Source organism: Esox lucius, chromosome 6 (genome assembly GCF_011004845.1).
Source record: "Esox lucius isolate fEsoLuc1 chromosome 6, fEsoLuc1.pri, whole genome shotgun sequence".
Lineage (NCBI taxonomy): Eukaryota > Metazoa > Chordata > Actinopteri > Esociformes > Esocidae > Esox > Esox lucius.
Genome location: NC_047574.1, coordinates 21,220,665 through 21,236,860, shown reverse-complemented (window position 1 = coordinate 21,236,860; position 16,196 = coordinate 21,220,665). Strand labels below are relative to the sequence as shown.

General features: G+C 47.7%; 1 protein-coding gene across 5 annotated transcripts in view; it reads right to left on the bottom strand.

Annotated features, from left to right (window-relative positions):
- Nucleotides 1–460: 460 nt before the first annotated feature.
- Nucleotides 461–16,196, bottom strand: part of bcl11aa (BAF chromatin remodeling complex subunit BCL11A a) — a 48,260-nt gene continuing 32,524 nt past the window's right edge. For 3 of the 5 annotated variants that reach the window (XM_010870099.4, XM_029120472.1, XM_020047622.2), the window contains one exon: nucleotides 461–5,204. In XM_010870099.4, the coding sequence (XP_010868401.1) occupies nucleotides 3,007–5,204 (2,198 nt within the window). In that variant the 3' untranslated portion in view covers nucleotides 461–3,006. Of the gene's footprint in view, nucleotides 5,205–6,529; nucleotides 6,540–14,945; nucleotides 15,158–15,337; nucleotides 15,403–16,196 lie in introns of those variants that run through there. The other 2 variants (XM_010870100.3, XM_010870101.2) reach the window with 2 other exon arrangements.

The window sequence follows — 16,196 nt, the reverse complement described above, 5'->3', positions numbered from 1 at the left end:
GCCATTTACAAAAAAGTCTCAAACTCAAGCAGGCTTCTCCGCGTTTCCATTTCGTTTTGATTTTTAAATATGCTTTGCATATGAAAGTATACCCAATCTAAATATAAAGCACCATTTAGTATTTGGCAATGAAAAAAAAAAACCTGCAAAACATTGATTCTTTTAAAAATTCATTTATTTTGAAGTGTTTTTTTATCGATGTACTGCATATGAAGTAATTTTTTTTTTCATTCTTAAGATGTTGGAATGTAGTCAGGTGGGAAAGACAGAAGCACACAGAACAGCCCGACGTCAGCTTGCATTACTGCATACAGAATGGCAGCAGAGGGAGGAGGTCTAAAACAAACCAAAGAAGATATGTACAACCACCTGTGTGAGCAGGAAACAGCGCGGCAGCCATCTTATGGCCCACTGCGCCCAATGTCACATACGTACGTTCTTTTTATTGGGTTTTCTTTTATTTCTTTAAACATACAAATAATTTGCACTATATTATCCTGCCAAATTAAAAAAATATACTGTGGCAGCTTGTTTTTTTTTTCCACTACCAAAAAAGGTACGTAAATACCTTGAGAGAGAACAAGCAACAGTTCAAAATACGAGCCTCAATATAAATACTATAGTGCTACTCTAGGTGAACACTGAATCAAATACCATTCTAGAAATACAGAAAAAAGTAGACCATAAATGTGTTTAACCATAGGAATTGACATGAGTGTGCATTTTCCTATATTTAAGATCTCTATTATATATTCATATATAATCTTTAACCTTTCCCCAATGCAAATTGTATTCAACCTGAAGAGCCGCGAAGAGCCAAGGCAAAAAAAAAAAAAAAAACTCACAGATTTTTTTTCCATTTTATATATACTGTGATCGGGTCTTGAACATCACAAGACGAAGAGGAAAAGAGTAACAACAACCAACTTAAATACAGCTTCCCCTAAAGATAATGAAGTGTTATTATAAAAAAAAAAAAAAAAAGTAATATTTATACAAAAGAAAGTCTTGCAGAGTGAGCAGCAAGTTTATCATCTAGCGGGGGGGAGGGGGTGGGGGCACTGAGTGTGTCACTGGGGTTTCTTGGGGCTGAACAACAAAGGTCAGGGATGAAGGATGAATTTCAAGGAGTGGGGGTGTGAGTCTGGGTGGAGTGGCTGGTAACAGATTCTGTATTGGTCACTATGTAAAACAATGGAACCCTAGCCATCAGTCAGCATTTTTGGCAGTTTTCCCTTTAGCGTAAACCTGTAAACTGGGAAAACTGAACAGTGCACTTTTTTGTCCTATAAACGTCAGTTTAACGTGAGACTAGACCTCTGTACCTACGTTGTGTCAACGTTAGACTTGACCTCTGTACCTACGTTGTATCAACGCTGGACAATGTTAGAGTATCTGTAGAGACTCTGAGGCAGAGTGACAAGTGCTGTCTCACCATGGACTGGGGCGGATGTCTGCAACTCAATGAGGAAAAACACACCCCCTTCACGTTAACACAAATGGAAAACAGTACAATAGAAATAAGGGGAAAAAAGGTAAATCTGCCCTGTATATCATCAGCGTCTGATTCTTTTGACTCTTTTTAAAGCCCTGGCATGAGTACAACTGCCTTTTCCAAAAAAAGGAAAGAAAATAAAAAATATGAAAAAAATGTCCTTTCTTTCAAGTTTAGGCAATTCATAGTTGATCATCATTGATGGATAGAGTGTTTTAATGAATCGTAAATAATAACAATTGCCCCCAAAGTACTGCATTCTGTTAGCTTCTAATTCCACGTAACTGTTCTGACAAGCCTGTATTCTTTCGAATGCCCTCGTATCGTCTGGTGTGCCGGGAGCTTAGATACTTCCCGCCCCACGAGCACACAAGCAGCATCAGAGGTTTGTGCTACTGCAAATACACCACAACGCTCAAGTCTTCACAACATTAGAAAAGTCCCACAAATTCAGGATTGTACATTACAGAGTACCTTTGTGTTTTAGTACTTCCGCACGGGAAATAAAACACACAAACAAGTTCAGTTCTACACAATACTGCCTGTATCATGCCTGCTTAAAACCTCACAATTTAAAGATACTATAACACATGTCATAGGTAGATAAAGTATGATTAACCAGAATTCTCCAAAGTTTCTGTATAATTATTATCAGTTAATCGTATAAGTCACAGTTGACTTTAGCAGACAGGTACTTGATGCAAGAACCTTTACTCTGGGTGGATTAGCCAGCCGTCGCCCCAAGCTCATAGCAGATAGGAAGATTATTAACCGATGCAGTTTCAAAGGCACTCTTTTTTTTGTTTTACCCAATGATAGTACAAATTGAAATCTTAACGCATCCTTGTCTTTTTTTGAAGAAATCCAAAGGCTGTCACTGCTTTGCGTTTTATAATCAAGCAAATTCCTAGATAATTTTTTTAACCCCATGGGGACAGAACATCTTTTAGAAAGACGAAGGTTAAGTGCGATATTCCCAGGTCGTCCAGAGTGGGGTTAAGCTGCAGACGGGTTCGTCCTCCGTGTTACAACACAAAAACTCTACATGATATGTGTCACAGAATGTATGCAGCATGGCCGTTCCTTGTCTTTTCTTTTTTTTTTTGAAAATAAAAAAACAGAACAAGAAAACAGCAACACATTTTACTCAACAACTAACCAACCCGGGGACAATGACTTTTTTTTGTTTTTTTTTAAATTAGCCAAAACATACCATGCATGCCGTCTAATTATCAAAAATGAGAAAAAAAAAAAAAAATGAAACAAAATAAGTACACGACATGTAAATTATTGCACAAGAGAAAGGCTCGAAGTTTTGCGTCAATGCAATAGTATTGCCCCTATACAGATCATGCATTCAACGGGTAATGGAAACTGGTTGTGCTGGTGCAGAGCACATTGTCTTAGATTCCACCAGACCGGTGAAAGAAGAGGGGTTAAATCTACAGGGGGCGGGGGGGAGGTCGTGGGGGCGGGGAGGGCTGATGACAGGCAAAGCCCCACCCTCTCCGCTACTCCGACTTAATTTCGGCACTCAAAGGGCGGTCACTGTGCCATTTTTTCATGTGTTTCTCCAGGGTGCTGTACACGCTGAAGGGCATCTGGCAGATCTCGCACTTGTACACGTCCTTGCCGATCTGCCCGTGTGTCTTCATGTGGCGTGTGAGCTTGGAGCTCTGGGCGCAGGCGTAGTTGCACAGCTCGCACTTGTAGGGCCGCTCGCCCGTGTGGCTGCGCCGGTGCACCGTCAGGTTGCTGCAGTTCTTGAACACCTTGCCGCAGTACTCGCAGGTGTCGCTGCGCCGGCTGCTGTCCTTGGAGCCCGGCCGGGTCAACGGAGCCCCTAAGTGGGGCGTGCTCCCCCCACTCCCTGTCCCACTGCGGCCCGACACGCCCCCGTCCAACTCCCCAGGAGGAGTGGAGAAGCGAAGGCTGCCGTTCTCCGATGAGTGCTCGGAGGGCGAGGAGGCGAAGGGCGATTGTCGGGAGTCCCCTCCAAAGTTCAGAAAGGGGTCCTTGAGTTGTCGGGAGGCGGCGTAGCCCGCCAGCCACTGGGAGTAGACGTTCTCTGTGTTGGGGATGGTGGGGGTGGGCAGGTCAAACTCCTTCTCCAGCTTAATGCGTTTAGAGAAGGGGCTGAGCGGGCTGGGGTTGCCTACCAGCAGCTTCTTGGAGAGGCCCACCGAGGCGGCCTCGCTTGGGGACGAGCCGCGGCCGTTGACGGCCACGGCGGAAACACAGCCCTCCTCGCCCCGGTCCGACTCGAGGGCTGAGTCCTCGTCACACAGCTGGCGGTGCGGGGGGTCGCGGTGGTGCCGTAGGTGCGTGTGGTTCTCCTGGCCGAGGACGTTGCGCTTGTGCACGTGAAAGGCTTCGCTGAAGTGCTGCATGCTGGCCGCCAGCCCCATGCCCTGCATCACGTCGGGCAACGAGCGGGGGATGGAGCCCTCCTCTCCCCCCACCAGGCGACCCCCGGCTCCCATGCTGCCGTTGTTCTCGTGGTGACGAGCCGCCTCCAGACTCAGGCTGAAGTGGAAGCTGTTGTTGTTCCTCCGGGCTCCGTCCGCGTTCTCCTCTTCCTCCACCTCCTCTTCCTCCTCTTCCCCCTCCTCTTCTTCTTCCTCCTCCTCCTCTTCCTCCTCCTCCTCTTCCTCCTCCTCTTCCCCATTCTCCAATCGCAAGCGGTTATTCTCGCTCTTAAGCTTGGCCACCACCGACTTGAGGGCGTTGCTCGCGCTGCCCATCCGCTCGCTGGTTCCAGGCTCGGGCGAGGAGGCCGCCGAGAGCCCGTCTTCGGACTTCCCGTTGTTGGGCGAGCCCGACTTGTGCATGTGTGTCTTCATGTGGCGTTTGAGCTTGCTGGCCTGCGTGCAGGCGTGGTCGCAGAGGTGGCACTTGTAGGGCTTCTCGCCCGTGTGGCTTCGCCGGTGCACAATCAGATTACTCTGGAACTTGAAGTTCTTGCCGCAGAACTCACACGACTTGGACTTCAGGGGAGTGGAGGGCTGGGGGCCCGACGAGGGCAGCGGGGTGGTGGGGGTGGTCTGGGAACCCGAGGGGGACTGCATGGACGGCGGCATGGGAGGTGGGGTGGACAGGTAGGGAGGCTTGCCCCCTCCCCCCCCCCCTCCGCCGGGCTGGAACGGTTGGAGCAGCCGTTGCATAGGGCTGGGCCGGTTCGGCGAGTGGGGAGGGGTGGACCCTGAGGTGTTGCCCGCCAGCTCCCTCAGCCGGCGAGAGAAGTCCATGGCCGGTGCGGGGTCCAGGGGGATAGGGGGGTTGAGGCGCAGCACCCTGTCGAAGGCACTCGGGTGGTGGGCTGCCAGCGCCAACTCCTCCGGGCTCAGGTGGTGCGTGTCCAGGTGGTGGCGCGGAGGAGGGCTGAAAAGCGGGGGCGTCAGGGGGAAACGTTGGCTCCCGCCCCCTCCTTCCCGGCCCCCCGAGCCTGATCCGGGCATGCGGAGGAGGCTGAAGGGGCTGGCCTCGGGCAAGTGGAGGCCGTGGAGGGGGGGCTGCGAGGGGCAGTCCGCGCCTCCGCTCATGGAGGACGGTCTGCCCATTCGGGGGGTGAGGGGGCTGCCATGACCGTGCTCGTTCTCCAGGTAGATGCGGAAGCCGTGGGTATTCTGGGCATGCTGGAGCAGGAACCAGGCGCTCCCGTAGGCCTGTTTACAGGTGGTGCAGGTGTAGGTAGTGGGCTCCTCTTTACCTGCAGGGGACACAGGGGACACAACGTTACAGTCCCTTTGAAAACAAGACTCTTCACGTTTCAATCATGATGTTGGAATCATGTCGTTCGAATCACGACATTCGAATCATGAAATTTGATTCATGCTGTTTCAATTATGACTTTTGAATTATTGACAGTTGGCTCGCGGTTGTTGAGCTCAGTGCTGCATTTCAAGTGTGTGCTGACTGTCTTATGGATAATGACTAAATATCCAAATAGTTTAAGAAAGTCAGGCTCGTGTAATTACCAGGCAGCATGCTTTTGACAAAGACACGACTTAAAGAGAGGAGCAGAAAACAAACCTTATTTAAGCCCCACATGATCAGCAGTAGTGACAGAACTCCTGACACGCTAGGAGAGTGCATGTGTGTGAGTGCATGTGTGTGAGTGTGCGTATATCACAGCTTCCTCTAGCCTGCTTTGGGACACCGGTATCCCTGCAGACTCTGAGCTGCCTCTCAGCTTGCTACAAAACAAACAATGACTGCTGTCCCTACAGGGAACACACTCCCATTGATGTAAGAGATGTACAAGAAGAGAAAAACAGCAACACAGAGCATACCAGATACTAACGCAGAACTCATACCAGATACTAACGCAGAACTCATACCAGATACTAACGCAGAACTCATACCAGATACTAACGCAGAACTCATACCAGATACTAACGCAGAACTCATACCAGATACTAACGCAGAACTCATACCAGATACTAACGCAGAACTCATACCAGATACTAACGCAGAACTCATACCAGATACTAACGCAGAACTCATACCAGATACTAACGCAGAACTCATACCAGATTCTAACGCAGAACTCATACCAGATACTAACGCAGAACTCATACCAGATACTAACGCAGAACTCATACCAGATACTAACGCAGAACTCATACCAGATACTAACGCAGAACTCATACCAGATACTAACGCAGAACTCATACCAGATACTAACGCAGAACTCATACCAGATACTAACGCAGAACTCATACCAGATACTAACGCAGAACTCATACCAGATACTAACGCAGAACTCATACCAGATACTAACGCAGAACTCATACCAGATACTAACGCAGAACTCATACCAGATACTAACGCAGAACTCATACCAGATACTAACGCAGAACTCATACCAGATACTAACGCAGTACTCATCAGATACTAATGCAGTACTCATATCAGGTCCTAATTAGGTTCAACTTGATTGTCATTGAACAGTACGAGTACTGTACAACAGTACGAGGGCAGTAATCCTAGCAGAGAGCAGCACAGGAGTGATAGTAAAAACAAGTAGATTACTCATAGCAGATCGCGGAACAGTGCTCAGGAGGATGAAATCATGCCCCTACATGTGTTCTGTTAGTTAAGGCAGAAATCCCAGAGACCCGTTCGCTGGTTTAAATCCCCAGTGAATGGCAGATCATGCTCGCACACACACAAACGCCGAAATGAAAGTATATCGTGGCGCATTATTAGAACCGCCCTCTTAATTCCTGCCCACTGAAGTATTCCGCTGCATGTGACAGCAAAGGAACATTTAAAACAATAATTGACTTTGAATGGCTCTCCGACAATGACCTGTGGTCTGCTTCACAATGCATGTGTAATCTCATTAAACCCAGCCAGCTCCTCCATCAGCTCATTTACAAGATTAGATAATAAACGGGCCTCGCTGAAAGCCTTTCAGCGCGAAACCCGTTATGTGGACGCAGACTCATGGGCGGTCACACGCACGACGGAAAAACACAGCCCTGATTATTTCATTTAATAACGACTGCCGCTTCACTGCTCTACTGGCCTAAATACGCGTCGTCTACCGCACGGCACGAAAGCACTCATACACCAACCAAGACACACACACGGGGACACACACACACAGAGAGAGAGAGGGAGACAAATGTAATCCTGACAGGAAACTTCTGAAACGTGACATACATAGATAGGTCTGGTGAAGCACACTGCAGTCGTCATTGAGCAACCTACGCCGCGGTCTCTGGGTCCACCTGTAACTGTGTCATTCAGGCCGTACTCCTTGGGACTGTCCACAGGTTGGTTCAACCTCCCGTTAATTACCGTACAACTCCCAGACAACACTGGAGACTCAGACACAATCCAGCCGGAGATGAGGACTTCAGTGAGCTTCCAAGGAGCCTAAGATAAGACTTAAAACAGCCCCTGGTGAGCCAGAGGAATCAGGCTGTAACAGGCGCAGTCGTATGATTTCCCCAAAAACTGGAACATATACATGACACAACTTCCTTATTTGCGAATGAGCCATTTAGATAAAGTAAAGGGATCTACAAGTTTCATTCTCAGAATGATAAGCCGACAAATGTTGCCTTGCAATCCAGCCAGACAAACAGATAAATAAACACAATGTCAAAGGCCTTAGACACAGTTTGGCAATAATTATGGAGGATTCATTTCCAGGTAAACAGCAATTTTGTGATGAAGTGCTCTATAGCATGTAAAACTCCCTGATAAACAGACAGGGGCCAGTCACTAAATCCTCTGTACCGCTGCTAAATGGCTGTCAGTTTGAACCTGGAGAATTAGCAACAACACTAACAGGGATTTACGGTTTACCTCACCGCTTTTCCCTCCGCAACTGCAATTTACCCAAAAAACAAAGGGTCAGCATGTCACCAAAAACAGCCATCAGTTAAAGTGTGGGTGTCTAAATCACAAATAACCTTGTCCTCTCCGCTTCATAGTGGATATACAGAAGAGTGTGTGAGTAAGACGTCTCTGTTCTCTGTGTGTGTGTGTGTGTGTGTGTGTGTGTGTGTGTGTGTGTGTGTGTGTGTGTGTGTGTGTGTGTGTGTGTGGGTGTGTGTGTGTGTGAGTGTGAGAAGCCAGGAGGGGGTGAGTGAAAGGCGTGAGAGGCGACGGTTGGGTGGGATAATCCTGTTAAGATCCAAACAGGGGAGTGTCTCTGGATCTCTGCCCTCCATGGTGTACCCTCCCCCGGTCACTCAGACCCCTTTGTGCTCAGTTCTGTCTGAGTCTGGCTCACTGTCTGAGCACTGGGAGATTTCACACAAACACATACACGCACACACACACACACACACACACACTTATCTTTCCCCACCTACAGACTAGCATTAGCTAGTAAATTATGGATAATTAGAATCAGCTGAAATGTCTGTTAATTGTGGCCACCTGCTGAGGGCATTATTTGCGTTTTCATTTTTTTTTTCTCCGTCATTTTAATTCTCCTCACATACCTTTTATGGATGTGCAAAATCCTTGGAGAAAGTTTCAGTGATTGGAAATGTCTGAAATACACGCTACCCAGAACATAAAACAGCTTGTCTTTAATTTAGCCGTCTCTTAGTTCATTAAAGAACTCTATTGACCGCCCAGAGCTCAGGAAAAGATTGAGAGAGACACAATTGGAGAGGGACATAGACAGACAGAGGGACAAAACGAGAGAGCTAGGTTTAGAAAAAGGAGAGAGAGAGAAAGAGATGAGAGACAGGAGATGGACCACACGGTAGAGAGAGAGTGAGGGAGCAGTAATTTTCCATGCTGCTTGACTTTAACAGTGGGGATGTCAGAGCTATGTAACCAGCCATGAGCTATCAGAGATACAGAGATGGAGAAGTGAGAGAGGGAGAGATATAGAGAGAGCTGCCACACACTGAGCCAGACACACACTACCTGCTGTGTATTCCGGTACTCTATACATGAACAAACACACACACACACACACACACACACACACAAACACATGCTGACCCACTGTATATACACGTTTCCCCATCACACATGCTTCAAAATATTAAACTGTCCCTACTTTCATAGCAACACACACACACACACAAAATTCGATGTTGTGATTTTACGGTGATTGGATCTTCCAAATACTGGAACATTTAATCAAACATACATATTGCATAATGTGATTAGTCATAACATGCAAGTGAAGAGAACATATTGTTACTGACATATTTTAGTGCAAGTACAGCAAAATAGTGAAAGAACAATACTGCAATGTTGTCAAAAAAGTACATTTTATCAAAGACAATGTCACAATGGGAAACTATTCATCTTTCTCTGCGGCCCAAACACACACTGAGCAGTATAGCCCATTAAGTTGAGGAAACTAGGTACTTAGACGTGAAAATGTATAAGAAAGCTTGACACGCACACACACACTGAGGTGGTGCACACACACAGTCAGTGTGGCTTGATAGTGAAACATGAGGCTGGATGGAAGGACAGTGTGTGTGTGTGTGTGTGTGTGTGTGTGTAACTTCCCCTGCTTGCTGCGGCTCTCTAGGGAAACACAGCACTCTGTGCAGATCGCTTTACTGGGGCAAAAATAACTCCACTGTGCCAAGCTGTGAAGACACCCACCCACACACACTCACACACAAACGCGCACAGCCTGTCAGAAGCATGGTAGCAAACACAGTAGCCAAGCAGTTCTAGATACAGTATGGCAGAAAAGCATCATACATACGTGTTCTATCAGTACTGAGAATAAGCAATTTATAAAAGGGGGGGGGGGTCTGGACATCTCCACGCCCCGTCTGGATGGGGGGTACTGGCAAACAAAGATGGACGCCAGCTTTACAGCCAGGGGCCCTGAGTCCCAGACATTTGTAGTCTCCTATTACTCATCTTCCATCTTATTACCTCTACCTGCACCGCCAACTGCCCAACCCTTAAAACACACACTGTCCTAACACACACTGTCCTAACACACACTGTCTTAACAAACACTGTCCTAACAAACACTGTCCTAACACACACTGTCCTAACACACACTGTCTTAACAAACACTGTCCTAACACACACTGTCCTAACAAACACTGTCCTAACACACCCAGTCCTAACACACACTGTCCTAACACACACTGTCCTAACAAACACAGTCCTAACACACACTGTCCTAACACACACAGTCCTAACACACACTGTCCTAACACACACAGTCCTAACACACACTGTCCTAACACACACTGTCCTAACACACACAGTCCTAACACACACTGTCCTAACAAACACAGTCCTAACACACACTGTCCTAACACACACAGTCCTAACACACACTGTCCTAACACACACAGTCCTAACACACACAGTCCTAACACACACTGTCCTAACACACACAGTCCTAACACACCCTGTCAAGCAGAACCAACAGCCTTGCTGGCATCACTCAACTCTAGGCTGAACAAAGAATTGTTGTTGTCCCTGTTCTCCATCTCTCCTCGCTCCCTACTCTTTTTTTCCACCCTACTCTCTTTTCTCCTCCCGAAACTTTCCTTTTTTCCCCTCCTCCCTACATTCTCCTCTTTGTACTCCTCCCTATCATTCTCCTGCACACCTCCTTCCTGCCTTAGTTTTCCTCCCTCCCTGAAGGTGATGTGTCCTTGGCTTTGCAGTGTACATTCCACCTCTGGGTTAGATCCTGGTAATTGAGCTAATGGAACATCCCAGAAACAGGATTAGGGAATACGGCCGGAAGAACGGACAACGTCCTCTAATAGAATTTGGGAATTCTATCAGCGACTTAGTCTTTCAAGATCTCTTGCAAATCTTTCCGTGTAATGTCCCTTCACCCCTGACCAACTCCGCAAATACATGACATAATTAAAAGTGTGCCATGCCTCAGCAATTGAATGACACAAAGACATGATGCCTGCAATATTCATTATTAGTCCAAATATTCTGTAATAAAAAATTCTGTGACATTTAGTTTTTTATGTTAACAACTGTAGTTATTATGATAGTTAATTAACACATTATTGGTAGATTTACCATCTCTTTCCTCCATCGGATGCAGTTACTTTAAGTCTGCTGAGACACACACACACACAGGGACACACACACAGCTCTTTGTCCTGGCCCAGCCTCTCAGTGTTGAGCCAATTGACTGACCATAAACAAAGGCCTGTTCGACCAGCACTCGTTCCTAGACACAGCCGGAGCAGGGAAGTTCAGCGAGGAGAGTGCTTCAAGGATTTGGCCTGTACGGACCACCAACACCCAGCCGTGTGGAGCGCACCGCCACACAGCAGCTAAGACAAACATCTCCAGACAATGGGCCTTCACCAGCCTGTTATACATCCTCCACACGCAGATGAGAACAGAGAGATAGAAGAGAGCACGAGGCAGAAAGAAGTGAGAGAGGGAAAGAGGGCGAGAGAGACAGACAGAGTGGAAGAGAAAGACATACGTAGAGAGAGAAATGAAGAAGAGAAATAGGCCATTTTACCAGGTAGTTGTATTTTATCTGTATCTTAAAACTCTGCGGTCCGTTTGAATGGTGGAGCGTCGGCGAAGTTGAAAGGTGAATCCCCATAGGATCATTCCATGGGATTATTATGCAGAAACCTGTGTTCATGTAGAATCTCTGCTCCCCATTACCAGTTTAATCCCCGGAACACGCAAGTCCCGCACGGAAAACCCAATTAGCAGCGCTGAGATTTACACACACCTAACACCCTACACGTAATGGCTGTTACAGCGAAGAGAACACACACACAGAAACCCACAGGCCCATGTAGACAGCAGACATGCATAGATGTCCAAACAGGATTCAGTACTAAAAGGAGACTGACTGGAGTCAACAATGCTAAGCCAAACGATACCAAATTATATTTCCTCTGCTGGTCAGACAGACCTGGTTCTGGTTCTGACCCGACCCAGCCACTGTGTGCTGACGCTCAATCTTATTCGACATCAGGGAAACTTGAACCTGGAATAATTATTTATAATCAATTTATCATCAAAGATCACAATTTGTAATGGTTGCCTGTCTACATGGACAAGTTCTGTTGGACTAAGCAGAAATATCGATACCGTCTGTCCCAATGTGTGTGAGTGTGTGTGTGAGTGTGTTTGCGTGTGTGTGTGTTTGTGTGTGTGTGAGTGTGTGTGTGTGTTTGTGTGTGTGTGTGAGTGTGTGCATGTGTATGTGTTTGTGTGTATGTAAGTGTGTGTGTGTGTGTCAGAAATATCAATACTGTCTGTCCGAGTGTGTGTGTGCGTGTGTGTGTGTGTGTGTGTGTGAGTGAGTGAGTATGTGTGTTTTGGTGCGTGTGGCTTGTGTAAGTGTGTTTGTGTCAGAAATATCAATACCGTCTGTCCCAGTGTGTGTGTGTGAGTGTGTGTGCATGTGTGTGTGCGTGCGTGTGTCTGTGTGTGAGTGTGTGTGTGTCAGAAATATCAATACCTTCTGTCCCAGTGTTTAGATTCCCTGCTGTGTTACAGACTGTGCTCTCTCCCACTCCCCTTGCCCTGTATCTGGGAATGTCTTCTTCTCGGTTTGAGTGTGTGTGTGTGTGTGTGTGTGTGTTCTCACCCAATCCTTCCCAAAGTTACCATTTGACCAGCCCATGTCTGAGAAGAGGACTGGGAGACCCTAGAAACAGCCCAATACAGCACAGACAACGGGCTCTGACAGTCCACAGGGAAACAGAGCGATGAGCAGACCAACACAGAGAGAGAGAGCAACTCCTCAGACGGTCCCTGTGCCTCGTAATAACCCAACCTGCACCTCCTAAACTGGGTTTATGACCCGGCCTTTATAGAACCATTCAACCATAATGTAGAGATAATGTCTCAAACCTCTGTTCTTCTCCCTCGCTGTTTCCATCTCTGTTTCTGTGTGTGTGTGTGTGTGTGTGAGCATAGCAGTGTGTGTTCCTCTCCCTTTCTCTGTGGTGACGCTGGGAAAGCCTAGTATGCTGATGGGGGAGAGGCCAGCTTCCACTTAACCCCAGACCAACAGGGCAAATTACAGAGCAGCTAAATTACAGCGCGCACACACAGGAAGACTGGCCTTTCAAATAGGAAACCCAGGACCGGACAAAAAAACACAATCAGACACTCGCACACACGCCAGGCACATGTCTGTAACAACTCACACACACGCACACACACACACAGCAAAACAGGCACAGCATTAAACCAGTAAGGGAAATTAAAAAACCTATATACAGCGAAACGAGAGCGTTTTAAGGGAGAGAATGCGACAGCGCTGTAGAGAGGAAGAGCCGCAGCCAGCTAACTCCTCTCCTGGCTCTGCGTACGCATTAGCTATTCCACGGAGCCAGTGATATGGCAGCGTGTGTATGATATTGGAGCAGCAGTTAGATGAGAACAGGCCCCGGGGCTGTGGCTTTCGACTCGGTCAGAAACACACTCAGCCATTTTAATTAGTCCACCAAAGCCAGTGTCATCCCTGGCTAACACTCTCTTTCGTCTCTCTCATAATCACTCTCTTCAATGGACTCTCTGGCACTCCCGCATTCAGCCCGGTGCCGCCACGCTCCTATTAGGCGCTTTGTGCATTTCAATTTGAATATATTTCCTTTTAGGACATTTGCACTGGATATTGAGGGGAGATTGGTTAGATTCCTAGTCCGCCTTCATGCTTGAAGGCCTCATGTATGAAGTGGAACTGTAAAACCAATATGTTACAAATGGGTGTGTTTTGTGTGTGAAAGGGAGTCGTCTTCTCTGCGAGGTCAAAGCAAATATAGATGTTCCATATCTTGTAACTGTGCGGCCGTCTTCTGTGGTGTGGGACGTGTTGTTTTCTGAGCCATTAGAACTATGAGAAACTGTGAAAACGGGTTGCTACTAGACACACAGAGATAGACCAGTTAACATACACCTAAATGCTTATGCAAAAACATCCTATTACGCTCCTGCGGGTCCAGAAAGAGCATGCTGGGAAACAGATTTTCATAAGCAATAGGTCAGTGGTCACTGCAGGAACACATATACACCCACCCACACACACACACACACACACACACAGGAAGCCGGCAGTGCACAGAGGGCCAGTGAGTGATCTGCAGGGACCTGCAACAGCTGCCAAGCAGGCACGACTCTGTCATCATGCTCTGTATGTGTGTGTGCCTGTGTGTGTGTGTGTGTGTGTGTGTGTGTGCATGTTTTGGCGTGTACTCACAGTGATCACAGTGGGGGATCACTGTAGGGCTGAGCAAACACCTCAGCTGGCCAGAGCTCTATGACGGCCCCTACGGCCCACACACACACACACACACACAGACACACACACTCACACAGACACACAGGTTAATGCTTGCTTTCTCTCTTCATCTAATCCCTCCTCCGCATAGTTGGCTCATCCTCCATCTGTCCATCAGGACTGTATACAGGCACCTGTCTGTCTGTCTGTCTGTCTCTGTCTGTCCCTGTCTGTCTGTCTGTCTCTGTCTGTCCCTGTCTGTCTGTCTCTGTCTGTCTCTGTCTGTCTGTCTCTGTCTGTCTATCCCTGTCTGTCTGTCCCTGTCTGTCCCTATCTGTCTCTGTCTGTCCCTGTCTGTCTGTCTCTGTCTGTCTGTCTCAGTCTGTCTCTCTCTGTCTGTCTGTCTGTCCCTGTGTGTCTCTGTCCATCTGTCCCTGTCTGTCTCTGTCTGTCTGTCTCTCTCCATCCCTCTCTGCCTCCCAGCCTTTAGTGGCCTGGACTCACCCCAATAAGTGAAGAAAACAAATAGAGTTACATGGTGTGTGTGTGTGTGTGTGGTGGAGGGGGGTTCACGCAGTGAGGATAAGGGCTAAATAGTAGAGCTGAGCGCAATGAAGGAGGAGAGAAGAGGGTAGAGATTTACCATGATGAGGGTGTGAGTCACTGTTTAACTGTTGTAATGCACCCACCTTAGTCACACACACGCACACACGCGCACGCACGCACACACCATGTAACTCTAACTATAACACATACATGCCGACAATGTAGGTTTACTGAGAAGGCAGTGACTAGGTTGAAGCCAGTGGCTGCCAAAACGTCTTTCACACCCTCCGTCTCCAGCTTCCACCATGTCTCTCTCCCGCATTTCCACCCCTTTCCATGTCTCCTCGTCTCTGTCTTTCTCCCTGTCCTCTCCTGTCACTTGGGAAGACTCAGAGATGCTTCTTTAGTTGTACTGTAAAAGCCTTTTCAGATGTGGTTTCGGAGAGGAGAGACGAAAAAGAAGAGAATATGACTAGCCCCTTCGCCCATTACACATGCAGACAAAACCAATGGACAAAGATGATCAAAAGTATTTGTGAATTCACGGGAGCCGTCATAGAAACGCAATCAAATGCATTCACCCTGTAGCATTAAATAATTACCTTGAAACAACTGATGAAATAACCCCGGACAACGAGATGAACCGGCAAGACAAAGTCGCGGCCAACCCTTTGCCCAGTCGACACTTCCACGTTGATTCACAGAGGCTCCGTTCACTAGCCACAGACTATTGATCCCGTTCAGTTTGTTCGGAGTCTGAGAGCAGAGGAAGATTGTTCCCGAGAATATATGGCTGTATTGGCACTAACCGAGCACAGGCACCTGCCCCTTTAAATTCTGCCCCCATACAACAGGACTTGCTGTGAAAAGCCATACCTCACCGCCAAAGGAAATCTTTACCGGCCAAAAATACCAACAAGCGCAGGCATGGAGTAGAAGGCAGTTAACCCCCAGGGCTTAGAAGTATGGATGGAAACAATATGGCGGTAGAGAAGAGTGAACGTAGTGTACAATGTCAAATTCCCACACACACAAAGCCAGACATCACAAGCGAACTGAAGGAATTGGGTGTGTGTGTGTGTGTGTCAGTGTGTAAAACAGGGATGAGCACTGTCCGGAGCACTCCCATCATTCCCAGGCACCCAGCCTCAGGCCTGGCCCGCAGCACAAGACAAAAAGCCCAGTGAATAATGAAGACCTGTGAAAAGCCATCTAGAGAGATGGAGGGAGAGAGCGAGGGGGAGAGATGGTGTAGGGGGGAGATGGAGGGAGAGAGAGAGGGGGAGAGATGGTGTAGGGGGGAGATGGAGGGAGAGAGAGAGGGGGAGAGATGGTGTAGAGGGGAGATGGAGGGAGAGAGCGAGGGGGAGAGATGGTGTAGGGGGGAGATGGAGGGAGAGAGAGAGGGGGAGAGATGGTGTAGGGGGGAGATGGAGGGAGAGAGCGAGGGGGAGAGATGGT